Source organism: Pipistrellus kuhlii, unplaced genomic scaffold, assembly GCF_014108245.1.
Source record: "Pipistrellus kuhlii isolate mPipKuh1 unplaced genomic scaffold, mPipKuh1.p scaffold_m20_p_2, whole genome shotgun sequence".
Lineage (NCBI taxonomy): Eukaryota > Metazoa > Chordata > Mammalia > Chiroptera > Vespertilionidae > Pipistrellus > Pipistrellus kuhlii.
Window position 1 is genome coordinate 115,252,191 of NW_023425515.1, and position 26,881 is coordinate 115,279,071.

The 26,881-nt window shown below is 48.2% G+C and overlaps 1 protein-coding gene and 2 long non-coding RNA genes across 14 annotated transcripts; 2 read left to right on the top strand and 1 right to left on the bottom strand.

The window, feature by feature from the left end:
• Positions 1–309: 309 nt before the first annotated feature.
• TFAP2A (transcription factor AP-2 alpha) lies at positions 310–26,881 on the bottom strand. 12 transcript variants are annotated; one of them, XM_045584249.1, is made up of 10 exons: positions 26,622–26,783; positions 17,670–17,727; positions 17,293–17,530; positions 14,166–14,217; positions 11,874–12,105; positions 11,342–11,380; positions 9,973–10,091; positions 7,883–8,024; positions 5,883–6,167; positions 310–1,039 (listed from the first exon to the last, which is right to left on the bottom strand). In XM_045584249.1, exons 1-10 carry the CDS (start codon positions 26,692–26,694, stop codon positions 988–990), a joined length of 1,290 nt encoding a protein of 429 aa, XP_045440205.1. In that variant the 5' UTR covers positions 26,695–26,783; the 3' UTR covers positions 310–987. The 12 variants fall into 12 exon arrangements, 11 of the variants coding, with proteins under 11 accessions (XP_045440205.1, XP_036300482.1, XP_036300481.1 ...); XM_036444589.2 differs by having other exon boundaries at positions 17,293–17,727; XM_036444588.2 differs by lacking the exon at positions 26,622–26,783 and adding an exon at positions 22,243–22,375 and having other exon boundaries at positions 17,293–17,727.
• On the top strand, positions 9,972–15,282 carry LOC118722728. The gene is made up of 2 exons (XR_004989106.1): positions 9,972–10,093; positions 11,256–15,282. It is a non-coding gene; the product is annotated as an uncharacterized LOC118722728 (long non-coding RNA).
• On the top strand, positions 22,216–23,184 carry LOC118722727. Its single transcript, XR_004989104.2, has 3 exons — positions 22,216–22,354; positions 22,562–22,646; positions 22,922–23,184. It is a non-coding gene; the product is annotated as an uncharacterized LOC118722727 (long non-coding RNA).

Sequence of the window (26,881 nt, forward strand, 5' to 3'; positions counted from 1 at the left end):
AATACAGTCTACACATGAGCAATACTTACCATTTAGGTATAAGGCCCCAGGTTCATCCTAAAATCTCTTGTATTCCCTCCTTTCCTTTTTTTCAATCATTATTCTAAGGGACCGAATCTTATTTTTTACAACACAAAAACTCCCACAAACATGCATTACACAGTTTTCCATCTCTTCCCACTCTGATGGCAACCATGCTGCCCTCCGTGGGAAACACCAGCTACCTCTTTAGATGGAGACTTCACTTATGTTCATGTTTAGATTGAGAATGGTTTTGTTGTTGTTTGGTTTGGTTTGATTTGGTTCTTGTTTTTATCTATGTCCACATGGGCAAACATGAATCTGGGCTACTCCTTTCATAGATGGAAATCAATGTCTTGTCCAATCAAATAACAGCTCTCTGTTTATAAATACTCCACCTTGGACTAATTCATCCCTGCCTTCAGAAAAAAAAAAACAAACAGTTGAGTAAACTTTGATCATTAATGGGGTCTTCAGTTCTAACTCCTAGTTATCTTACAAATAATATTTTTAAAGATAAGCTGCTGAGAGGAACCCATAATAGGTCAAACTTTTTCAGTTTCTCTCCCACGGTGTATCACAAGGACAGTATCATTAAGAGTAGTAAGAACAACAGGAAGCTGAGAATGGCATGCCTGTGCAACCACCAAGTTTAATATAAAAACAGAATTGTTCATTGAAATCACAAGGAAAAATATCCCTAAGCATCCTATGAGGTGATGCAGAGGTGTGAGAACTGCTGTTACTGATGTGTTCTGTGGTGTTATTCTTCTGAGATGGGTAGTTGGGTGATATTCGGAGTTGACTTGGGTTTGTCTGTGGTGTGTGAGGTTTTTTGCCTTCTTCTTCCTTCTTTTCTTGCATTTTAGGTATCTCCCTCCCCTCCCCCCCACACATACATAGCACAAAGCAATAGGGAAATATGGATGTGTTTCTTCAAATGCCCAACTTGGATAATCAAGCCAATTAAAGGACAAATGTTAGTACTCTTGCCTCAGGACCGGTGCCATCTCTACACCTGTAACTCAGAGAATGAAAATACTGTTATTTATGTTATACTTTCTGCCTCTTGAATCTCTAGTGAGTTGACCTAATTTTTATAGCCCTTCTACCCAAGCAATGACGATTCTTCCCTTCATTTCATCCCCCATCCTCCCCACCCCATAGCTGTGTGTCTTAGAGGAGATCTGTAACTGGGATGAAGCAGCTGTTGGCTTCATGCCGTCCTCTAACTTGATTATTCTTTGGACACGTTAGGCAAGCATTAGTGATTGATAATGACGCTAATTAACCCCTTTCTTTTCCAAACAGTAAACCGCTGCCAGCAGGATGCTACAAACAATAAATATAAAACACTGCATACATCAATATCTGTTTAAAGCACAACTTCATTTGAGCACATTTAACAGTACTACTTTCAGTTAACAATTCACTATTTATTCAAGCACTTCTCCAAAAGCCAGAGGGGAGGGGAAGGGAGACAGAGGAAAGAGAGGGTTAAGAAAAGGAGCCTGCGGCTTTAAAATGTTGTCATACCTGTCAGCTGCGGCAAAGTTAAGCTCTAATGGAAACCATGCATAATTTTTTTTTAATTTCAGGTCAATACTTTTTAAAAACTTAATTAATCCAGCTCTGTTCTTAACCTATTTAAAGTTAACGCAAGGATGATGGCCACATGATTTTTTTCTTTGTGGGGGGAAAACAGCTCTCCTGCCTGGCATGGAATTATTATGAATTTACTTTTGATGGAGAAAGGAATGGCAAACATCGTTTCATAGAGTGGTGAAATTTAGATTTTAAGCAGGAGTTGGGGGAAAACAGGGCAAATTTGATCTGACTGTGCAGTCTAACAATCTGAGTTGTAAAGAAATGTACATTAAATTTGGAATTTTGATAAATGAATATTCCTAGCAAGTGAATAAAATGTATTCAATTAACTAAAACCCTGTGCACTTCTGAACTGAAGTGGAATCGACTGTAATTGATTTATTTGAAACCAGAGGTTAAGGACTGAATTAGCTAAGTACAACTGGGTATTTCAAGCCACTGACTTCTCAAATGTCAAATCCCTTCTATTTTAAATATTATTTCAGCTGCGGGGCATTGCAGTCCTGATGGTAGTTCCATCAAGAACTCAAATTATATTAATATTCGATTTTGGGGAGGAATGGGTTGGATAGTGATTTTCAAAGGCTGTTGGAGAATAGAAGAGGTAATGAAGGAGCATTGTGTTTCCATAAAAATTGGGTGTGGTAATTAACATAGCCTAGCAAGCATTTTTATAATTCAAGGAGGTATCCTAATTTGACTTAATTCAAAGATAATCACTGCTGTTAGTATGTAAATATGTGACCTGTACAATAATCACCATGTGTTTTAGAAAATATACATTGGTTACAACAGAGAAAGCCAAAATCCATATAGCCTTTGGTTAGTCCTATAAAAATGATTTTTAATAACAACCCTTTAATCTTCCCACTCCTTAAAAACATATATAACTTCTTTTTAATGTTTGTTCAAGACAAGAAAGAGAAGTGACAATATCATGATCCTCAAAATGTCCAATTACAGAATAAAAATAGCTAATTCTGTGCCTTTGGAAACCATTGTTTATTATGACCTTGTAATGTTCTACCCCACTATTTCCTTTCTGTCTTTCTCAGGATGCAAGGATTATATGGGGTTCAGGTTTTTCCAACATAACAAGCATCTGTAAATCCAGATATGAATGAATGGTATTTAATAAGATTGTTTTTGTTTTAAAATGAGTATTTATGTGTCGTTGGAGAAAGAGCAGCAATGTATGGCTGTTTATGAATGCTATTGTGCCTGAGGTTAGGATCCCCCCACACAATCTGAGATGCAGCCAAGAAAAACAGCCCTGATAGACAATGCTTCACTTCACCTGCTATGATGCTGTGTGCATTTCATTTCTGTCAAGAGTATGTACAGTTAGGGTTCATTCGCCTCATTATTTTGTTACATCTACGTTACAGTTAACCAGTCTCTCTAGGAAATAATAAATAACCGCTTTAAAAAACAATTGCCGCCTTGCGTGCGTTCTGAGGATACACTCTCCATTTGAATTTTTTTTTTAAAGAAAAAAACAACACTCCACCATTATTATAAATTCTCTGGCTTTGGGAAATAAAATTTAGACTCCACCAACTCCCATTAGTCTGTCGGGATTGATTTTGCACTGCCTTCAGTAAGGAGATTAGAAAGCAAAAGCCTGCAAAATGGACACTGCCTAATGCTGCTTCCCCAGTCCTTTGGCATGCCAAACCAGATGAACAAACGTTAAATCTCCTCCAGTATGTAGATCACACCTCCACCTAGACACTTTGTCTATGACTTTTCCTATAAACCTTCCAGTTATCTACCTCCATTTTCTTCTGAAAAATCATTAAAAAATCCTCCTCACTTCCAAAGCAGACTTTCCAAATCAGTTTTAAAAGCTCTGAATTCACCATTTTTATGCACAGGAAGTCCTTCCTCTGTAAGAGCTAAGCACAGAGTCCTGTTGTTGTAGAAGACAGACAGAAGTCTGCAGAGGCCCTCCCCCATCCTCTCCGCCAGGCCTCCGAGAACATTTTCTATTTCTGAAAGGTTCTAGGAGGAGCCCTGTGGTGATAGAAAGGGGTGGGTCGGCTTTTAGAAGCAAGCAGAAATGATTCTGAAAATCAACATAATTTCCCACCCCCCTCTGCTCCCACAAGAGCTACTAAGAACAGCATAGGAAGAAATTTATCTCTAAATAAAATATTAAAATAAATGGGAGACAGTTTGCCATCTTTTTCTCTGCCTCCTGTTCATTTCTGCCACTATTCCTCTCTCCTCCCAGAAAACTAGAGCTAGTTTTAGCTCATTTACATGTCTTAGCCTCCGAGAAGCCTGAGCTAGCAAGTGAAGGTTGAAGTGGTGGTTCCTTTGTGCTAATGAACTAACAATTTAAATTTCAGTTATTTTGAGACAGACTTCAAGGTAGTTAGGGGTGTGTGTGGAGTGGGGGACGAAGGTGAGGGCGAGACAGGTGTCTTCTATTCTCCATCTTCCTTGTCATCCTTAATGTTTGGTTATGAAGATTTTATATTTTGGTTTCCAAAACACAAATAAAAATCTAAAGGATCAACATAAATAAAAGTTTATTTTTAATAATAAAATTAATGTTTCTAGTAAGGAAAAGATAGTGTGTCATTTCTTTAGCAGTACAAACAATCTTTTATCCAAAAGAATACATTGGGTTTTATTGTGTCATTTGTCTGGATACAGACTCAGTGGAATATCTAAATGATACCCTGCTCTGAACTCCAAGTTGAAAGTAAGTTTTTATTATACTTGAGGGAAACAATGGGTTCAGCTGCTTATTGCAAGGAGCAATTGCCAAGGGAGAGTTAAACTCAATTACTGTAACCATACTGAATAAAAAATACTGCCAAGAACAAAAATACGCCTGGGTAAAGACAGCCACTGAATAAAAAAAAATCGACATAAAGCGTATCAAATATTTATTTATCTGGGCAACAAAGGACTATGATACATTGACAGGCATGGAAACTACTGCCAGCACAACTCAATACAATACAACTAGAACTGTTTCCAAAATGGCCAGTGAAAATACAGAATACCAGGTGGTCCCAAATGTTTGAAGTTCTTTGAACAAAAAGAGAGGAGAAAGAGAGGAAAAAAAAATCCCTAACCCTTGGCTTAAAGACAATACTCATTTATTGCTCAAATGATGCTTTTAAGGGAGAATGGTGGAATAAAATTAACTTTCTCCCCCTCCCCATAATACATAGAAGGGTTATGAAACCACTCAAGTTTAAAAATCTTTCCCAGGTCCAATATCAATTTTTCTTTCCGTTCAATGAAAAGATAAATGTAATTCTAATTGTATATAAATTTTTTACTTTACTTGTTTATTTATTCAGCTGCTTCATTGTCATCTTTAACATGCTAAATTCATGAATCCCAGAGGAAAAAGGAATCCCCCCCAAACCTTGAGTTTCTAAATAAGTACCATGAACCACATGAAGAACTAATAGGGAAGATTCAAAACCCACTAAACAAGAGGTAAACGAGATCACCAGATAAATAAAAAAAAGGCTTAAAACAGACTCACCATATTTACACTTCCCATTAAATTACACATAAATAAATATATACAGAGACATGAACACTGATTCCCTTATATAACTGAATCGTGTTGCCAGAGAAAGTTCAAGTTGGTCGCTTTACCTTGGAGAGGAAAAACTTCTACAACTGAGACATGACATGGAACTTCGTGTATTTGTGTTCAAGTTTATTCACAATACTGATAAAAATGTCATTATCCGTTTGCCTTATTTAAGTATGGCTACAATCTGAACTGAAGTATGTAAGAGAAGGTGGTGATGCAGTCCCATGAAGCTCATATAATTTTTTTAAATTTTTACGTTCTTTTTTTAGAAAAAAAAAAAGTTTTAAGTTTTTGTTGTTGTTGCCATTGTTGATGTGTGGGGTTTTTACTTATTTAAAAAAAAAAAAAAAGTTCACAAACTCCGACAGAACTTTTCTTTGCTGGCTTCACGGCCTGTTCTGTTCTTAGGCTCCACATGAGGGCAAAGGGTTGATGCTGATCTGGGAAGTTGAGGCAGGGCCTGAGTCAGCAGGGGCTACCCACTGACAGTGCAGAGCAGTCCCCGGACTCCCAGACGGGAGGACTGAAGGCGGTGGCGGCGGCGGCGGCGGCGGCGGCAGCAGCAGCAGTAGCAGCAGTGGGGGTTGCTGATCCCGGAGCTGTCACCTGCCCGGGGTGGTTGGTGCGGGGAAGACGGAGTGGGTGGGCGCTTGGGGGAGGGGCTGGGCGGGAGGAGCCTCACTTTCTGTGTTTCTCCTCTTTGTCACTGCTTTTGGCGCTGTTGTCCGTGTGGCTGTTGGGGTTGTTGCTGAGGTACATTTTGTCCATGGCCTTGAGGGCCTCGGTGAGATAGTTCTGCAGGGCAGTGACCGCGGCGCACACCGCCGGGCTGCCGAAGCCGTGGGAGATGAGGTTGAAGTGGGTCAAGCAGCTCTGGATGCCGGGCTCCAGGATGGGGTTGGGCCGCGAGTTCCCCAGAGGAGATCGGTCCTGGGCCAGCAGGTCGGTGAACTCTTTGCATATCTGTCTGCAGCACAAGGGAAGCAGAGAGAGAGGGAGACATGAAACTCCTCTGGGGCAGCACCAGCAGCAAAGATAACCTTTCTCCCTACACTTACCTCTGCCGGGATCCAGCAGACTCTGACCTGACCCAAGACCCCAGCCCTAGAGACAGAACTACAGTGGCCACATGCTGGAAGACCCTGCAGTGTCCACTAAAACATCGCCGCTCCTTCTTTAAATATTTCCACTAATGTGTCAGTCCCTGACTTTCTTCCCCACCTCCCCCTCCCGCCTCTCAGCTATACCAAACTTCTAACCCCCTCCTCTCTTGCTCACACCAAACATCCTAGTCACTGGAAAACATTTCACACAGGAGAAGAGAACAAAGGACAGTAAGAGGGACAAGGAGTCAAACATGAGTCTCTCTTCAATAGCCAACAGCATGCGGTCATCCGCTGTCCTATTGAAAATATTACAGAAACCCTCTTCTCTGGTCTTCTAGAGAGACCTCAGCAGCAGCCTGTGGGATGAAATCTCCATTCATTCACCTTCTAATCAATTGCATGTGAACAGAAAGGCAAAACTTTTCTTGGGATTATTTTACCTTTAAAAGGGGGGGGGGGATGAAAAACCCATGACTTGGGGGTATTTAGAGTGGTTTGGAGAAGAAGAAACAGTTATTTCAGTTTCCTATTCCATGTCTTTCCTCATACATCAAAATAAAATAAAACTCTAGGGAAATTGTGAATATGGGCATGCTTCAAACCTAAAGAAAGAGAAAAAACTGAAATACAGGAAGATGAGGCCTGCACACTGGAAGCCCTGTCTCTGAATGTGGGAAACAAGGATCAGCTGGGCCTTGGGGATGGGGTTGGGTGGGGAAGGGAGAGGGGAGAATGGGGAGCACTGGCAGGCTGCTTTCCCCAGGGCTGATAATGTCCCCAGGCCAAACACTGCTCTGCCTGAGGCCTCAGCCTCTGCCCTCTGGTTCCATGCCCTCCTGACATGGACTTTGATAATTAAAGGCTTCCAAACAAGCCTTTTAATGTTCAGAAAACATACCAAGATAGTCATTTTCTTTTCACATGCCACCAGGAGAAGCCTATTCTACCCAAGCACCCATGGGAATTTAACTTGGGGCCATTTTGAAACCTACTTGATAGCTTGCCTGTGGGCTAACACTTGTGGGTGTGTGTGTGTGTGTGTGTGTGTGTGTGTGTGTGTGACTTTCTAGAAGAAAGGAAGCAAGAAATAGGATTGGGATTAGGGGTGAAACTAGGACAACTTCTGGTTTGCACATTTTGCAGGCCACTACTTACTCCTTGCCTTTGGATTAACAACTAAGGGTTAGAAAACAAAAACTGACTTGGGCAAGAGAAAGAAACTGATATAGACAAGCTTGTTTACTCCTTTGATGACTTGATTCTGGTCTTCTGAAACAGCATAGTCACAAATCCACATTCAACTTCTATCAAATCCCTACAATTCCCCCACCCCAACATGCATCAATTGTTTGTAATGGGAAGGTGAGACAAAATACACAGAACAATTCTACTTGTATCTCTTTAAATTCTTTTTATATCCCTTTAAAATAGATTATGATTTATCAGATTGTGTTTATCAATATTTACAACAACAAAGCTGACTAACACAAAAGGAAAAGAGAAAAGTGAGAGCAAATTTGATTTTTGTTTTTCTTCACAATGAGACACAGAGACCCTGAAGAGGTAAGTGCCTTACTTTGTAGCCAGGAGCATGTTTTTTCTTGTCACTTGCTCATTGGGATCGGAATGTTGTCGGTTGAGAAATTCAGCTACTGCTTTGGCAGGAAATTCGGTTTCACACACGTACCCAAAGTCCCTGGCTAGGTGGACGGCTTCTCCTGGCAAGAGGTGAGAGGAGGGAGGCGAGTGCAAGAGAATGTAGAGCTGGGATCAAAACTTCCTCCCAACTCCCTTATTTTCTTAAACCAGATGTTGAAGGAAACACAAAATACTTGTTTTCTCATTTCAGGCATTTTATTTCCTTCTCTGTAGAATCTGGTGGATGTAGTTATCAGGAAAATGGCCACTTACCCTAGAAGGCCAAGATGATTTGAAAATGTAAATCTCATCCACTACCCTCATCCCCACCCTGATAACACTTTCCCAACTTCTCTTTTAAAATGTCTCTTGTATTCCAATCTCACACCTATCCACGCATTCATAAATGGTATGCATAATTACTCCTTGAGCTTTTCTGCAAGGTAACAACTAAGGGTTTACATTTTAACTTGATCGCATATAATTATCTGTTCATCCAAACCGATTAACCAAGAGGATTTGAGGGTCACTCCACTGAGTCTGTCTGTGTTGTTGATTTTCGAATCTTTGGTTTTAATTTCCTGAACCAGTTGGTTTTTACTGCAGGGCTTCCTGCCATTAGCTCCAGCTCCGGAAGAACGCATGCGCCAATTAGAGCATCAAAGCCCTCTCCGCAGAGCTTGTTTCCATAAAATGGAGCGGATCACAAACAATAACAGTTCTCCAGAAACTGCCTCCCTGCTACAGGGCCCAACCCCAAAACCCACACATACTCTCACACTACACCCGAACTCATAACTACTTTTTTTTTTTTTCATATAGGTCTTTTGGAGTATGGATAGTGCATTTTCTATGTATTGGTATTATTTTTAATAGCATGAACACAGTGCTACTGTAGATAGTTCCTGGCACTGAACAAATGCTTATTATTTAGCAGTTATATTATTGTCATCTTTGACACCATTTTCAAATGGGTCATAGGGTTTCTCCTCAAATTTACAGTTTTAAACATTTTTAGTTATTTACACAGCTAGAAGTTGAATTCAACTGTATTATACCTCCTCAAATAGAAAATGCAAATAAGATAAAATGCCTTCTGCAAATATAAATGGCAGTTTTGAAATCTGCCTGATAACTTAAGTGTCCTTTCCCCTATAGCCAGAAGGCATTTCCAGCAGAACACAAAGGAAAATGCAAGAGAGCTATATATTTATTCCAACACACTCAACTTAAGCCAATTTGGTGTCAGAAAAACTTAACAGGAATCTAGAGGAAGCAGGAATCTGAGAAGACTCTGGTGACAGTGCATCTTAGAGCAGGGAGTGAGGATGGGGTTGGCTTTTGTTTTTGAGGGGTTTGGAAGCATGCATGTGTATGCATTGTGTGTGTGTGTGTGTGTGTGTGTGTGTGTGCATGCATGCATGTGTGCGTGTTTAAAACTGCCAGGAGAAACTTTTTGCAGTGCTCATCTTTCTTATTTCTTTTTATATCCAAAGCAGTTCAAAGTCTAAAATCACTCACTTTTCTTCCCTTCCAAGTAAAGAAGCACAATTAAAAAAGAGATAGGGAGCATATGTTTGGAAAACAAAAACTAAAAGGGTATATTACCCTGAGCTTTCAGGATGGTCTTAAATCAGGATGCAGGTCAAAGATTCTCAAATTAATTCAGGAAGTAATGGTCACGCATTTCTCAAATGCAGATGTCAGAATACCTTAAGTGATTTACTGCTGAGCTCTATAAGGGAGACAGGAACTTGGAGAATATGCAGTTCTTTAATTTTCACATTGTTTAGGTCAGAATTGGGCTAGGGAGGTGTGATTTTGTGGCAGAGGGGAAGAGGAAAGCATGATAGGAATAAATGCAAATAGTTTTTTGACATGCAAGAATTTCATTCACTTCCTGCTACATACTCTGGAAAAAAATGAAACTGCCCAATTGTCACAAAATACAACCAAACATCTGGCCACTAAGTATTACCCATTTTTTCAGAAGAAGCTTCCCTCTTGTTACCAAGTAGACTCGCTTACCCTCCACTAGTGATGTGAGCAAGGTGACATTGGCAGCTTTGCGTCTCCCTGCTGGCAGATTTAATCCTATTTTGTCCAACTTTTCTCGTAAAGATCTTCCTCCATTTTTAGACTTCGCCCTGTTTCACGAATATAGGAAAGCCATTTAGAAAACATTGGGTTGATCTGCATCATATTATAGTAATTTTGACAACTTCCTAAAATTAAGAATCACAGCCCAGAGATTTTAAGGGAGGGAAATCTAGGAAGAAATGGAGACAAATGCTTATTAAACTGTAAAGCATCTTCTGTATTCAGTTATTATTGCAATTATTGTGGCAGGTTAAACAGTTTTGATTCCCCAGCTCTCTAAAGAACCACAAACAAAAACAGCTCTCACCTCTAGGGTTTAAGGTACTTTTTAGTTCAACTGGTCACTGTATATTTTCCCTGTTGTTACAATCACATAAACCCCAATGGGGTCTTTAAATTGTCTTTGTAAGATCTGCTGTTAGGTTGTTCAGAGTAACCAAAGTTATCATCACTCTCACGTTGCTTGCTCTGGCTTTAGCCCCAACGGGGAATTCATTTCACCAACTGTTTACATGCAATGTCACCAGCCTAACTGGAAATGTCAAAAGCTGATATCAGCCTTTAAAAATTTCCCTGATTTTGAGACAATGGAGGCAGTTCTAAATAGATGTCTAAATAGACTTCCATAATCAGAAAGTGGTTAAGATAAATTGTTTAAATAAAACAGCAAATTAATTAATTTCAGATTTTATTCCCTACTCAAGTGCTCTTTAATTGTGTGGATTAGATTATACTCCCCTAGGTAAACAGTCTCCAATATTGGGGGTGGGGGAAGGGGAGGAAAAGGCAGAGGGCGGATTCAGATCTGTGATAGTGAAAGATTACAAAGGGACAGCCAAATGACAGTGAAGGAGGAAGAAAAGATTAAAATAGCTGATGTTAAAACCTTCCAAGAATGGTTTTATAGGCTTTGAATGGGATGTACCTATCAGAGCAGAACCAAAAATCTCATAGGTAGGTAAATGAGTATCAAAAGGATAAACTTTTTATCTACTTATTTAAAAAAAAAAAAGGAAGAAAGTATTTATCTGGGAAAGCTCAACCCAAGACCCTCCATCGGTGGGACCCTAGAAGAAAGCCCCCAGGAGGGAGGAACCTGCCCTGAGGGAAGATGCTTCACCTCGCTGCCGCTTATACAATTTTATCTACGAAACGAATCATTCGGACCTCGCGGGGGTGAGGCCACGTATGGAACGTGTATCCGTCGGCAGTGACTGCACCTAATGCTGCCTGGCACACATCGGCGCCGCCATACATCGCAACCACGAATGCGAGTGCCTTGGGCACCGGGAGTCACCTCGGGGCGGAGGTGGTAATGACCGGCGGGCGTGGCTTGCTGACTCGAGAGAAAGCAACCGTCTCCTACTTAAAATTCTATGCTAGGAACGACGGGCTACCCGCCGGAGACCCTACACGGAGGTGAAGAAAAGTGAGGAGCCCGAGAGCAAGTTTTCCAGGGCCGGCAAGGTGCGCGCGTGGAGGTAAAAGGCGGCTGCACGGCGCCCCGCGGCTGCCGCAGCCGGGACTGAGCTCGCGGCGGAGCGAGCTGCGCGTGCGCGCCGGGCGGGGAGGGAGGGGCCGGAGGGCCAAGCGAGCGGTTCGCCGCCACCACCCCGCCGCGCGCCAGGCCCCGCCCCCGCGAGGGGAGGGGCGGAGGAGGCGGGCGCGCCCCGCCCCAGCCCCGCCCCCTCCGCAACCCGCCTTCGCCCCGCCCCTTTCCTTTCCCGCGAAGGGAGGGCCGCGGCGCGGGGTCCGGCTGCGTCGCGGCCGGGCGCAGGCGCAGTGCGGCCCGGGCCGCGGGCGGGGAGGTCGGGCCGCGCGGGCCTCACCTCCGCAGCACTCCGCCCAGCAGCGAGGCGTTGAGACACTCGGGCGGTGAGAGGCGCCGCTGTACTTCCGCCACCGTGACCTTGTACTTCGAGGTGGAGCTGAGGAGCGAGAGGCGACCCGGAACCGAACAGAAGACCTCGTTGGGGTTCACGACGCCACCGAAGAGGTTGTCCTTGTTAATGGGGATGGCGGAGACGGCGTTGCTGTTGGACTTGGACAGGGACACGGGGCCTGCGGAGACAGACCGGAGGCCGTGTGTGGGAGCCGCGGACCCCGCCCCAGGGTAGCCGGACAGACGCTCCTCCCCGGCCGGGGCAGGCGCCCAGGCCCGCGCGGCAACCCCCCTTTTTCTTCCAGCTCTGAAAACTCCATGGCTCCTTCCCCACCTCCCGCCCTACTCCGACCTGAGATCAAGGCTTCTCCTCGGCGCTCCGCACCCCCCGGCCTGGAGCTGCCCCCACCCAGCCCGCCAGCCAGGCCTGTGCTTCTGCCCGGACCCTTTCCTCTTAGCCTCGGGTGCTGCCTGGAGAGGGTGGTACAATTGTGAGCCGCTGAGCTCTCAAGCCTCCAGAGGACTGTGGGCCCCAGACAAGATGCTCCAGCACGGGCTTGGGGTGCAGGGGAGGGCGTTACGTTTGCAAACCAAGAGCAAGCAAAAACTATGTGTCCTTTGGAGTTTTGTGGAAATGAGGGGTTTAGTGTTGGGGGGGACCCGGGGGCGGGGGGAAGTTGCTTCATAAACCTGCAATTAAAGTCAGCCCAGAGTTTAGACGGCAAATCAGCCTGTAAATGAGCATTTTCAGTTAAGGCACCAATCTGGGAAGCCGTCTGTTGACACACAACACGCGCCCCATCCTTTTGAGAAATAGGCCCTTTCCTATGTTTAGTTTTGAGAAAGACTCGAGTTTTGAAGAGCCATTCCAAGCCCCGTTTTTTGCTAGAAAGAAGGATAAACAGGCCTAGCACAGAATACTTCTGTTGAGCAAATAGTTAAAAGCCCTCTGCTTAAGCGTCCTCGTTGGGAAGGCAGGGAGGATATATTACTAAATTCTTTAGTTCTTCATTGTTGGACCCATCATAGTTAGAAAATAATTTCAAGTCCAGCAGAAAGTGTACTAACGTTACATTTCTTGACACCAATATAATTCGGATGCATTCATAACCATTTAAACATAGTATGTATTTGTATTTTTAAAATTCCACTTGGAGACATATATAATAATATGTATACATTCTCATTGCCTTAACTCCTCCCTCTTTAATGGGATATTCTAGATGTATGGAGAGGTGGGGGGCTCTAGTTTTGGATAGATCACTTGTGACATTAATAGCTCTGGGGAGGCTAATAGAGACAATAGGAGTTAAACGAACTCTTGAGAGATTACTAATAAAAGAGCCAATTATCGTGTCGACTTGGAAAGAGCATCTCTTAAGATTTATCCCTTGCACATCTAATTTGATGTGACAAAGACTTCACAGATGCAAAAATGAAACTCTAAACTCGCTAACAAGCTGATTGGGGTTAGAAATGAAATGAGAACAGTTATATAGCATTGGCCTCTGGTGGTGCCTAGAATCCTGAAATGTAACATTGCCACCATAACAACAACAAAAAAGCTGCTGTGAAAACATTTAATCCAGTAAACTTTATTTCTACTCACTAAATACAATACAAATTACAAATCCATCCAAATCACTGGTCACTTTTAAACAACTTTTTTTTTTTTTTTTTTTGCTTTGAACAATTATGCTAAGAATTCTGACATCTTCAAGATGGTAATTTTTTACCAAAAGCCAAATTTTTGTTAACCTAATTCACAAAGTTTAAAAACTTAAAGAGCTAATGAGAAATCGGATTGAAAACGAAGGTTTTTTCCCCCTCTGCTAAGGAATGCAATGTCTTTTTATCATCTGCCCTTATATCAATAGTAATTATTTGCACTGTTTTAGCATATCACTTCTCAACACTCCTGGCCACTCACACAAATAAACTATTAAAACATTTCAAAATTGAAATGCCATTTCCAAATCAGTTAAACTATTACACATTTTATGTGTTTGTCCAGATATCATTAAACTAATTAAATCATGAATCAGAACAAAGCTAGCCTGTTGCCATTGCTAACCTACTGAAAGCCAATCATTCAAGCATTGCTGTTCTATGTCTGTTTGCTAATTCTGAGCCTTTAGGAAAATCGTATTTGAAAAAAAATAAATACAGCTCTGCAAGTTCTTTTAAATAGCACCATGCCTGTAAGGACATGCTTGGAATGCAAAAGGAAATGGCTTACCTTTCTTAATTACAGTTTGATCTGGGATGTTAATACCCGGGTCTTCTACATGCTGCAACAAAAGGATACACATGGATGTAAGTGTATAATCAAAACAAAAGGAAATGAATATTCCGTGCAAGCTGGGGGGAGGGGAAGGTGTAGAATCAAAATTCCCCCCTTATAGTGACATTTATATATAAACATCTCATCTTGGCTTATTGGAATCTGGGGCTTTGCAACTCAAGAGGTTTCACTGCACACCCATGGCCAATTTCTCCCCCTCCCACAAATAATTTGAGTTTGAAAGAAGTGGGGGTTGGGAATAAAACTTTCTTTGAAAATTAAAATCAAGTTTTGGAGCACCTAATCTTTTTCACAATCAGTCCAACCTTTTAAAATGCACCTAGCATTACTTTGGCGCCTCAGTGGCTTCGGACTTTTAGTGATTCAAGGGCTCAGCAGCAAAAGCCAGAGAAACACAATAGAAATGACAGGCAGGACGGGTGTGCTGGAAACGCTTTAGGTAGTGTGATAAACATCAAATGTATGCACACATCTTCACCTATGAAAAAATAATTTGTGTTGTCTTTTTTGAAAAAGGGACTACTGCCTAAATTGGATATAGGAATAGAAATTATTTTTAAAAACAAACACAAAAACGTTTGAGGTTTTTTCTGTTGTCCAACAGCAGATTTGTTGGGGTGGGGTTTTCCTTTTTTTGCAGATGGATGGGTATATGTGTATGCCAGAGTCAAAACGTGATTAGAAAGTAAAATGAAATCATGTTTTCTAATGCAGAAACTGACAGGCAATATAATGTCTGGCTGTGTTTACAAATTAGCACCAGGGCTGCTGAGATAGAAGATTTCGCAATCGTTACCAAACACAGGCATTACCATTTAAAAAACTATTACTTCCTTCTCTAGTCTTTGTCCAACAATAATACTGATTCAAACATTTTCCATTCTGTCTTGGATTTATGCTCCTGTTAATTGTGCCTGATCGCAATGATTCCGGGTGGATGGTACTAAGTTGCTTTATTACAGGTTTTATTATACTCAATGCTCTCATTTGTAACTTGCCTAAAGTGCTTCTGGATTTAAGTATAATTAAATTGAGAAATGTTCAGAAATGAGTACTGCTGCAGTTCTTGTGTTTTAACTATATGGGGAAATATGATCCCTTTATGCATGCACCCTAAACTCATAAAGTAAATGTAGTGTGGCATAATACTTTTATTTGTGTTATTTCTAGACCTTGTCCATACAGGGAAGACTGTTAAGTTTAAAACCCCACTGAGATATTAATGATTAAATAATTTTCACCATCGATTTGATTTTCTTAAATATTTAGCAGTCATTCTTATTAAAGGTTAACTGTTGCAGCAATGGGAAAATTGAAAACAACCCTTTTCCTGACCCAAATTTCTTTGAAAGAATTTTTTTTCTTCTTCTTCTTAAAAGGTGGGGAAGGGAGGGGGAGAGCAGCAACTGGGTTTCCTTGTTTTCATTTGATCTTTAGGTTAATTTCTCCTACTGACCAATTTCACCGCAAAGAGGGACTATATAGGTGTTAAGAATTCACACCAACCGCTTTCGAATTTTTGCAAAGTAGAGCAATTCTAATCCACAGAAGTCTCAAAAGCTTGCAACATTATTTTGCAATTCTAATATTTCCAAAGACTTGGCTAGGAAAAAGATTCGGAGAATCTTTGGGAAGAAGTAAAATGATCACAACTTCCAGGCTTTTTTTTTAATTGTGCTTTTCTAACTATTGCTCCTTTCATTTTCCTTCCCAATTACTACACTGTTTAGTATCTGCCTCTAAATACATGTTGCAACACACACACACACACACACACACACACACACACTCGCAATGCTTACTAAACCCCACATTGGATCAAGTCCTACTCTGCTTTCCATGCAAGGCTGCTAAATTTAACCAACAAATTTCAGTGATTAACCGAGTTAAATGAAAGATGTAATAAATTTTCTATTTTCCTATGTAACTTAAAGTTTTAAATTCACCAAGCAAGCAGGTAAGTTCATCTGACCATTTTCTTTGCAATCTAATGCAGTAATCATTAAACTGTCAACGGACATATTGCTGCAATATTTGATGCAGTAATTTGAAATAGCATTTCAGCAAAAATCACATCCAGATACATTTCCTCTCCAAAGAAAAGCAGCATTAATAGAGCCTTTACAGCTTTAATAAAATTATTGGCTTGTTCTAATTCCATTTCAGGAAGGTTGTGAGGAAACCATAAATATGTAGGATTGAAGCAGAGATGCTGGTTTAAATTTAATTTCAGAAAGTATTTTCAAATTATCAATAGCTGGTTTACATTGTAAAGAGTAAATGTGCTAATATCATGCTTATTAAGAGATCATTTTAAACTACCTTTATTGATAACTGAATTAAAACTCAAGTAATGTTGCTCAATAGTTTCAGAACATTTAATTTAATATGGGGTGCAGCAGGTTCTGATAGGCATTTGGAACCCAGCTAATGATTTATGAGGTCAGCACTTAGCACCCCTAGGAAGAGAAGAAGGCTGCATTTTAATGTCCCTCTGCTCAGATTGGCTACTTAACTATTCCTTAATCAGGGTAGGGGCATACACATAACTTTCAGATATCACTAGTGCTTGTAAAATCCAGTAAAAATAATTTTTCAGTATGTCTTGCACACTTCCGTATGAGTTGCCAGGGCATTTAATGAGCTCTTTCGGTTGAATTTGACATCTTTTTTTCAGGACAGGGAGAAATTCCAACGCCAGACTCAGAGGTGGAATTAGATCCTCTCCCAATCGAAACAGTTTACTGTCTTGGAGAGGGGAAGATACCGTGGCATCCATCTGATTTATTTGTGTCGGTGGAAATGGTAATGCTTGCATTGTTTGAAGGATTTCCAGGAACCATTGTTCTACGGGCAGAACTCTCAACTTATTTTTAATTTTTAAATTCGGTTTGCCTATGTGGATCGTCCTTCAAGCGCCCGCCCCCCAAAAATAAAATGAAATTTTGAAAAAGTAAACACCGCTGAGGACAACCCGGGCCCGCCGGCCGTGTGTCCCGGCCCCTTCTCCGCGAGTGGGGCAGGGCTGCGCGCCCTCCGCGCCGTCTGCGCGGCCTCTTACCGGGACGTCCTCGATGGCATGAGGTAAGGAGTGGAGCGGGAGGTCCCCGAGGCCGGAGCCCAGCCCGTGCGGGCCGTGCAGCAGGTCCTCGTGCCGCCGGTAGTCCCTGCGGGGATCCAGGCCCGACAGCTGGTGGGGCAGCCCCCGGTGCGTGTGCAGGAGCCCAGACTCCTGGCTCTGCCTCTGGCCGGGCCAGCCCGGGTGCTGCGGCTGCGGCTGGGCGTGCAGGGGGTTCAGGCTGTAGGGGTCGTTGACGTGGGAGTAAGGATCTTGCGACTGGGAGTAGATAGGCTGGTAGGGCGGGGGGAAGTAGGGGGGCTGGAAGTCGGCATTGGGGGTGTGGGACAGCGGCGGGGCGCTCGTGTAGGGAGATTGACCTACAGTGCCCAGCTGGGGCAACCGCGCCGTCCCGTTGCTGGTGCCGTCGTGACGGTCCTAGAAGAGGGCGAGAGGAAAGCGAAGAGCGAGAAGTCAGGCGTCGAGGTACAGCTGTCCACACCGAACCCACTCCCCTTCCCCTCGGCAGGCCGCAGAAACGAGCTCCAAGTCGTTCCTTTTGGGAAACACCCCAGAAGTGAAGCGGGCCCTTCCAAAAACGCAGGAAAACAGACTGTGCAAATGTGGGGCGGAAGGGGCTCTCAGCTCGCTCTTTCCACGGTGGGGACGGGTAAGAAAAGGGCCTCCCGGAATGGAGCAAGATAAGCTGCAGCGGGAAACCTCCCTTAAGCAAAATTAAAATTCCTACTAAATATTAAACAGTAGAAGCGCCCCCGTACTCCCCCTACACACACCATTTGAACTGCGTTGTTTACCTTGTTCCACACACGTTCAAAGACTACTAGCATTCCCTGACTATTTAAATAGGAACATTTCGTAGTGGGGCTGTAACGAAGCACACGTTTAAATTACCAGCTTAAAGAAGGTTTTAGCTGCAGGTTGGGGTTGGGGGAGACTCTGCCTTTCCCGTTTCCTCAATTAGGAGCCCCTTTCTCCACACACAGCGTGGATTTGCCATATGGATGGGGAGAAGGGGACGTCTAGTCGATGTTTAAAATAGACTCAGCCCTCTGGGGTTTAATGAGAAGGTGCACCCCGGGGCGGAGGCCCCCACCCCTTCCACCCCAGCCCCAAAAGGCAGAAGAAACGCCTGACTTTCTGTTCCTCCACTGAAATTCTCTTGCAAAACAAGTGAACAGAGTTGATTCCAGAGCATGCGAGCCCTCGGAGGTTCGGACCCGGGCCCCCCTAGGATAGGGGCACATCGGGCTCCGTCTTTTTGTGTGCAAACGGGTTTAGCATCAAACGTTGAGAACATCTCAGGAACAAGTGGAGACGCGAGGAAATAAAGATGAACAAGGCGAGAAACGCGCCTTGGGGAGGAGCGGGCGAGGTAGGTCTGCGCGCCGGGAGATGCGGAGCAGGGACCGGGAATTTGAGGGTGGAAAAGAGCGAAAGAGGGAAATGCAAATGCAAAGGGTGCCCTGATGGAAACCTGGCGGTGCAGCCCGAGGTCTCGCGCAGCTCCGCCGCACCAGGTTTCCGGACCAGAATTCCTAAGGAAGCAGGGGTGGGGGTGGGGGTGGGACTCACCATAGCTGAAAAACTGTGAACTAACATCTGCGAAGAGTCTGGGGTAACGAGTCAGGGCGGAAAAAAACAAGCAAGCCCGGAGAGCCCGGCTGCCCCGCGGCCCGAGCGCGCCCCACACAAAAGGCCGGGAGTCCAGCGCCACCCCGGCTCCGGTCACCGCGCCGCCGCTCCCGCCAGCGCCGGAGCCCCGCTCCGGTCCATCCGAACTGGAACCACGATTCGAGCGGCGCCTTCAGCAGGTCGAACCCACGGTCTCTATCTTTCCGTGATCGGCTGTGATTCAAAGTTCCTTAGAAAACGAAAAGCCCCCCAAAAGAAAAAAGTGTGTGTGTGTGTGTGTGTGTGTGTGTGCGCGCCCGCGCGCGCGTGTTCCTTAATCCGTGTCTCCCCTCTTTTCTCAGTGGCGGCTCCGCTTGAGCTTCTAAATAACCGCGCCGGGCAGCGTTCCTGGAGCCTCCTAATAGCAGATATTCATGACTATTAATATTACACGAATACTTAATAAGGGAAGAATGCCTGGAAATCGAGCGTGAAGCGGAGAGGCAGCTCGCGCCGGGGCCGGCTCTCAATGCAGTCCATTGACGGCGGCCTCAGTGTGGCAAATCGGAGGCGGGGAGCGCGAGCGCGGGAGACAAAAAGCGGGCGAGAGAGCGAGCGGGCGGGCGCGCGGGGGGCAGCGGCGCGGCGTCTGGCGAATCACAGGGAAGGGGCAACATTTTAAAAGGTGGCAGGGCATGCAAAAGTGAAAGAGAAAGAGCGAGCGAGGGAGGCCGAGGGAGAGAGTGCGGAGAGAGGGAGAATGTGTCTGCGTGCGTGTGTGAGAAAGAAAGTGTGGGCGAGGGAGAGGAGCCCGGAGTGGGAGAGGGGAGGGAGGGAGGGAGGGAGGGAGGGAGGGAGAGCCCGGCTGAAGGGAGGGAGGGAGGGCGGGGGAACGGGAGGGGGAGGGGGCTGAGCCGGAGCGCGCGGAGGGGGAGGCCGCCGGGAAGGGGAAGGGGGAAGGGGGAAAGAAAGCGAGTGAGGACAATCGGACCTAAAAGGCTCGAGCAGACCTCGGGGTATCTTGGGGGCCGCGCGTCGCTGGCTGGAGCTACCGGGGACCGTGTCCGGGTGGTGTTGAACCGGCTCTGGGCACCGGAGGCGCTTCCCCGCCCTCTCCGGCCGCGAGCTCCTCCGCTCCGCAGCCGGGCCTGGGACTCGGGACTCGGAGGCCTGCTGCCACGCCGCTGCTCCATGGCCCGGGGCCCCACCCGGGACTGACCCTCGCCTCGGCTGCCGCCAGTGCTTCTCTCCAACACCCGGGGCTGTGCGCTCTGCCGCCCCGCCCTCGGCTCTCCGGGGCAGGGGCCGGGAGGGGACCGGGACGCGGCCCCTGATGCGCGGAGACGCGGGGCTGCCCAGCCTGGACGCAGCTTCCCGGCTCAAACCCGTCCGACTGGCTGGGCGACTCCCGCCCGGGGGGCCACCCCTTTCCCTACCCCCCCCCCCCCATGACAGGGCTCGTTCTCTCCCAGAGCGGCCGCCGCTGCCAGCCCGCCCTCCGGGCTGTCAGAACAAGCGGCACCTCGCCTCCTGCGTGTCCCTGCAGAGCCCGGCATAATGAGACAGCCCGGAGCCGGCTCGGGAACCCGAAACCCCTGCTCCGGCACCCGCCCGCCACAGCCAAAGTTGTAGAAACAGCCTTCACTCTATTTTCTCCCCCGTCTCGTTCCTCATCCTTTTATTTTTCCTTTTTTGCCTCGCTCACATATATTCACGCGCGCCCCCACAGGGTCTCTCTCTGGGGGTGCACGTTCCTCGCCTCCCACCGAGGTCCCACAGGCGCCTGGCGCCGCGCGGAGCTCAGCGCCCGGAGCGGCGTTTGGCCTCGGAGAAAGTGAGTGCCCGAGCCTCCGGCCACAGCCCGTGCCGAGGCAATTCACCCTGAGAGACTTAAGGACTGAGTCTCACCCCATTAGCTCGCAAAAGGCACCCCCCTTCTGAAAAACAAAGTAGCTGGTCTGATGTGGGGTGTCTGCACCCCGCGCCGCGGAGCCCCAGAGAAGTGCCCGTCTCGGAGGACGCCACCCGTGCCCATGGGGGTGGGGAGAGCGGAAAGAAAGGGCCCTGGAGAGGAGAGAGATTTAAAATAGCCTGCACATAGGAGGGGAAGGGAGGCGGGCGGCACCACGTTCACAGACACCCAGGCTCCGATGTCGGGGGAAGACAAGCCCCCTGCCGCCGCGCCCGCGCGGACCTCCATGTCCGACACTCCCAGCTCCAAACACCAAAAAGAAATAAAGGAAAGGGGTAGGGGGGTGGGGGGGAGAGCAAAAGCCAGGACTGCCACCTATTTATTTAGGTAATCTCCGGCCGCGGCCCCCTCCCCCTCCCGTGACTCATCGGCTCCTTTGGGCTGGGGCTGTCAGGGCGGCGGGAGCGGCGGCCGCCTGGCCCGGTCTCAGCGCCTCCCGCGGGCGGAACGGTAGTGCTGGGGCGGGGGGGGGGGGGGGGTTCTCCTGGTTGCTCCCCAAGAAACCGAGCTCTCGGGACCCGGGTTTTTAACGGGCTCCATCGGCCCCGCTGGCTCCGCGCACCGGAGGTCGCGTGCTGCCCCGCCGGGATTCCCACGGTTACGCGGGCGGCTGCGAGGACAGCTGCAGGGGGACCGGGGAGCCGGGAAACTCCGCGTCGCGCCGCCTCCACCCCCACCCCACGGAGGCGCCAACCGAGTGGTTCAGAGAAAGAAGCAGCGCGGAACTTCTTGAATAGAGAGAGAGAGTGTGTACCTGGAGCGGGCCCCGCAGCAGTTTGGGGGAAAGGAGTGATCGCAAACCGAACCCGCTAAACGGGAGATGCAACCCGGCCTAAAGCGAGGTGTGCGGCCCCCTCTCCACGGAGAAACGAGCCTTGATTTAAAAGGCTGGGGGATGAATACATAAGCAAATAAATAAGCAAACGCACACTCAGGATCAGAGAGGAAGTTAAAGAAGGTAAAGGGTTTTCTCTTTCCTTTCTCTTCCTGGTGACTTAGGCTCCCAGAGCCTCGCTAAAGACACGCGGAGTGCACGGGCGCGTGCCCTACTGCCAGCAATTGCTTCAAAACCCCGTGCTTGTCCCTCTTCTCGCTAGTCTTAGGCACAGACAATGTTGCCCAGAAAAGGGGGGGAGGGGAGTGGGACACGGGCTTCGAAGGGGCGAGATGGAAAGGGGAGCGTCCGCTGGCTCCGCTCCGACCTCTCCCCGGGTTCTTCGGGCGGACGGGAGCGGCGGGCGCTGCGCGGGGCAAAGTTTGTCCCACCCGCGCTTCTCGGCTGGCTGCGGAGGAGGAGGCGCGGGAGGGTCCTGAGGCCGCAGGGATAACTGAGCCGGCGCCGCGCTTACCTCGCAGTCCTCGTACTTGATATTATCCGTCAGTTTCCAAAGCATTTTCATGGATCGGCGTGAACTGATTTGCCCCCTCTCTGCCTCGCACCCAAGTGCAGCTACTCTCGGGGTAAGCGCAAAGTGCCGGCTGTGACGGTGAGCGGAGGAGGAGGAGGAGGAGGAGGAGGAGGGAGAAGAGGAGGAGGAGGAGGAGGGCAGAAAGGGGGAGGAGGAGGTCGAGGAGGAGGAGGGTGAGGAGGAGGAGGCGAGAAGGGAAAGAGCTCCCGTGTGCGCTCGGAGATCTCCCTCTAATGGTAGAAACTTTTCCCTTTTCCAGCTCTTTACCAACAGCCTAATCGCCTCATTAGCATATCAACAATAATCCAATTGCTTGCCGGCAGGACTCTCTGCCTCCGAACCAGGTATAAAGGCCGCTGGGAGCCGCCAACTGGCTCCTGGAGCGCACGCCCGCCATGGAGCCCCTGAAATCTCCCGAGCCCCGCCTCGCGCCCCTGCCCGTCCCCCCCTCCCCCTCCCCCATTCCTCCCGGGTCCAACACTCCGTCCCCTCCTGGAGGGAGAAGCCCGGTGCAGAGGCCAGGCTCCCGCAGAGGCCGAGCCAGGCTCTCCGCGCCTCTTCCCACCTCTGCTGCCCATAACGGCGGCGCTGTCCTTCCGGCCCCCTCCGATTTTATTAGAAATTATCCTTTTCGCAATTAAATATAACCACCAAACCAAGATCAGCGTAGTCACTCCAGGATTTTTGCCCAAGAAATGACCGCCTCCACCGGGGCAGCCACCACCACCTCGGGCCAGAGGTTTGGGAGTTTTATGGGCTTGGTGCTTTCCCCCCAGGTTGGAGGTTTTGCCGCCGAACGGCCTCCGTCGCTCGGCTGGGGTTTGCGATTCTTTAATTGCCGCGTGTAAAATAAAAATTGTACCCTGAAGAGGCCACTTGACAGCTCCAGGAGTTAAGTGATTTTCCTCTCGTTTGTATGAAGCTAGGGCCAAGTGATAACTCAACGTGGTGTTTGGACTGAGGGTTTCCTAGGCGCGATGTGGACAGGGGTACAGAACTCCTAGGAAGGCTCACAGGAGCTTCTGGAGTTGAGCCGAAACACTGACATGTGTGCACTTGCATGCATCAAAATAAGTCGCTGGGAACCAACTCTTCTCTGTGCTAATCTGCTCCAGTTTTCCCAAGATTCCCCTTTTTAATTAAAGCAAGGAGAGTTCCTGCATGATTTGGTGGTGTTACCCACGCGGGCGAGCTCGGGGCGCAGTGCCCGGCTGCCCCGAACCAGAGCCAGGGCAGCCATTCCCTTGGCCAGGCTGGCCAGTCTAGGCTCTCCCCCTCCACACAGGGGCCTGCTCACCCCAGGGCTTTATTTTTCCTTCAGTTTTAGCAACATTTTTAAAGAAGAAAGAAAAAACAACAGACTGATACTCAAAATACAGAGTAGTTAATTTCTCTGGCTGAGCTTGCTCATTTGCCCCCACACAAAAAGTTTCTGTCTTTCTCCCACTTGAATACCGAAAACTCCCCGACAACAGTAGGTCTCGCCTCAAAGCTGCTCTACTCACGACCTCAGATTCCCTCTGGCCCTGTTTCTTGAAAACCCCTAAGCCTCCCAGATTTCAGCAGCGTCCTCAAAGTAGGGTAGAGGCTGTTGGAAACTGGAGCTTTCTCTAACAGGTGGAGCGAAGGCAGAGAGAGGACCCCCTCCCACAAGCCTTGTAGAAGGGCAATTCTCCCTCCAGAGGAGGGCAGCGACTTTCCCAAGACAGGCAGAGTAGGCCAGAGACCCCCCAAAAAAAGTTAGAAAGAAGACTAGAGCTAGAGGGGAGATTTAAACTGGGGGGCGGGGAGGGAGATTCCCTCCCCACAACTGAGCACTCCCCTTCTCCCCTCCTCCCTCCTCAGAATACTATAGTAGTCTTTGGGCTGAGCCCAGCGAGGGGCTCCCAGAGGCACCTTACTCAGGAAAGGGTCAGCTCTAGTGCTGGCACACTCGCCCTCTGGGGCTGCCCGGGGTTCGCTTTAAGCAGGGAGATGGGCCGCTGGGAGGACTGACACCTTCCCAGCGGGGCAGCAGACGCAGAACGTGATCTGTAGGCCAAACCCCAGGCCTGGGAGCATGGATTCCCCACCCCTGAACTGCACTAAGGCGTGTTTAGAGGAACTCTTGTTTCGCTTTCTTTCTTTCAGTCTGCGGGCTGGGGAAGGCATAGGCTCTTCATCTTTTCAACCAGCCGCTCCTGCTGCTCCGCACCCCGCCGACCTGCGGCTCCGCACCAGCCGGAGCTGCTAAACTGTTGTCGTATTCCCGCCGAGGGCGCCTTTGAGGTGCAGATTGGGGCCTGCGGGCTCCGCGCCTCCGCCGGCGTTCTGGGCACCAAAGAAAGGCCCGGCCGGCACCCCATCACCCCGGAGCCGGCGGAGCGGCCTGAGAGGGAGCGACATTACCACCACAAGTCCCTTGTTTGCATGTCAATAGCCCTGCCTAGCCAGAACCCCAGGACAGCAGCGCCAGGCCTAGGGTTAGGGGTCCCAGGCCAACTTTGGGGCCCTGAAGAAACTAAGGGCATGTATGTGTGTGAGAGTCAGAGATACGGAGAGAAACAAAGAGACAGCGAGAGGCCAGAATGACTCTATTTTCTATGGTTGTCACTACCCAATGGGACCCAGGAGCCCAACAGGACAACCCCAGAACATCTCACTTTTCAGGACCCCAAATCCTCAGCGCCCCACTTAGCATTCAGGCTTCCCACCGCTTGCCAAACTGTGAGCTCGCAGGGGCAAGGTCCAGGGTTCACTCCTTTCCCCTTCAAGCTGTAAAAGCTTGCTGCTTCTGAACCTTAGCTGGGCCTACCGGTTGGAGGCCCAGACCCAGGCCCAGCCTCTACTCCCGGCGCCTTCTCACCACCGAGGAGTTCAGAATTCTGCAACAAAGTCCTTCCGGCTTGAGGAGGAAACCTAAACCCCTCTGCCAAAGCACTTCCCTCCTCTTCAACCTCCGGAGGAGAGAATGAAGATGAGCCCTGAGCCCGCAGGGACAAGGGAAAGAGGTGTGCTATCCCAGGATTTGTATTTGGTATGAGATTTGCATCCTTAAACCACAAAGTTAGTCTAACTTTGGGGATGGCATTTTATTTAGTGAGATTTACCTGCTGGGGAGAGGTATAAGAGCTCACGGTTGATCTTTAAAAAGTGTAAGGAAAGAAATTAGTATTGCGAGATGACTTCCTTTCCCCAAACTCCAATGAATGCAGTGAAGACAGGACTTCTCTGAACTTTTATTGGCCCAAATTCGAAACAAGTGCAAGAACTCGAGCCACAAGGAGTAGGCCTGGACTTCTCTTTGGGCCGATCAGGGCGTTTGGTTCCAACCCACCTGCGAACTTTTAGGCACATGGAGCCTCGCCCTAGCCAGGCCTTGCTTTGCAGGGGCAGAAAACAGGGCCCTGGGGTTCCCATTATGAAATCAGAGACAGGAGAGAGGCTGCTACCCTCACCAATCCGGCCAGGGCCGCCCTAGTTCCCAAGGGGAACACGTCTGGAAGTCAGGACAACTCTGGACGAATGCTCCGGATGCCGGGTCAGGTTGCGGCTCAGGGCGGGCAGAACCCGGAGCCTAGCTGGCAAGCCTGAGGCGTTGATTTCGGAAAATTTTAGATCTTCTGCCTCATCGCCAGCCATTCACACACACCCGCATCCAGCCACCCCGTCAGGAGCCCAAGAAGCGAAAACTGACTTCAGGAAACGGACTGAGTGAGAAGCTAAACTTAGCGCAAACTCTTTTTAAGTATTTTCCCAAAGAACATGCTCAACCCGCGACCTTTCTTACATGTGGGCCCCTTTCCATTCGCTACAGGTCCCCAAAACGTGGAGACACACGGAGAGACAGGTGCACCGGAACCCCACTTCACGCACAGCCCTGGGGTCTGGGACAAGACCGAAGGCGTAGCGAGCAGGGAAATCTCCTCATGGCGCACCACAACCCCCGCCCAGCACCCTTCCTCCTCCTGAATTAGTCATCCAGCCCCGTTTCTGCTGAGGAGGGGGGGGGGGGGAGCTGCATCGCAAACTACAGGTGACCCCTCCCCCGGGGCCACCGTGGGAGCGGGCGCCGGACTTGCCCCAGCGCCCGGCCCGCGGGCAGCGCGCGGTGCCCCCAGCGCCTCGGCACCGCCTGCGCGTCCTCCTGTCCTTTCTCCCCTAGGAACTCTCCGGGGCGCAGCCCGGCGCGCCTCACCTACGACTCCTGCCCTGGGCTAAGGCTCTTCCTCTCCGCCTACCCCTCCCGGCACCCTCCCCCGTCCACCCCCGCCCACCTCGGCCCCAGCCCAGGCAAACCCCCCGCCCACCTCGGCCCCAGCCCAGGCAAACCCCCGTACCTGCCAGTCCCCCATTTTGGCAAGTATGGACATCGCGTCTCGGCGCTCCTGGCGACGGGTCCCCGCCGGGCATGGGCTGTAGGGCTCGACTGGGCCCGCTCCCTGGAATCGCTTAGGCAAATCCTCCTTTTTTTTTTTTTTTTTTTTTTTTTTTTACCTGCTCACCAACATCTCACCTGGTCATAAAGAGCTGGGTTGCTACCTGCCGACGCATGCGCGCTAGCCCAGGAATTCACTCCGCCAGCTCCAGTGCCTGCGCC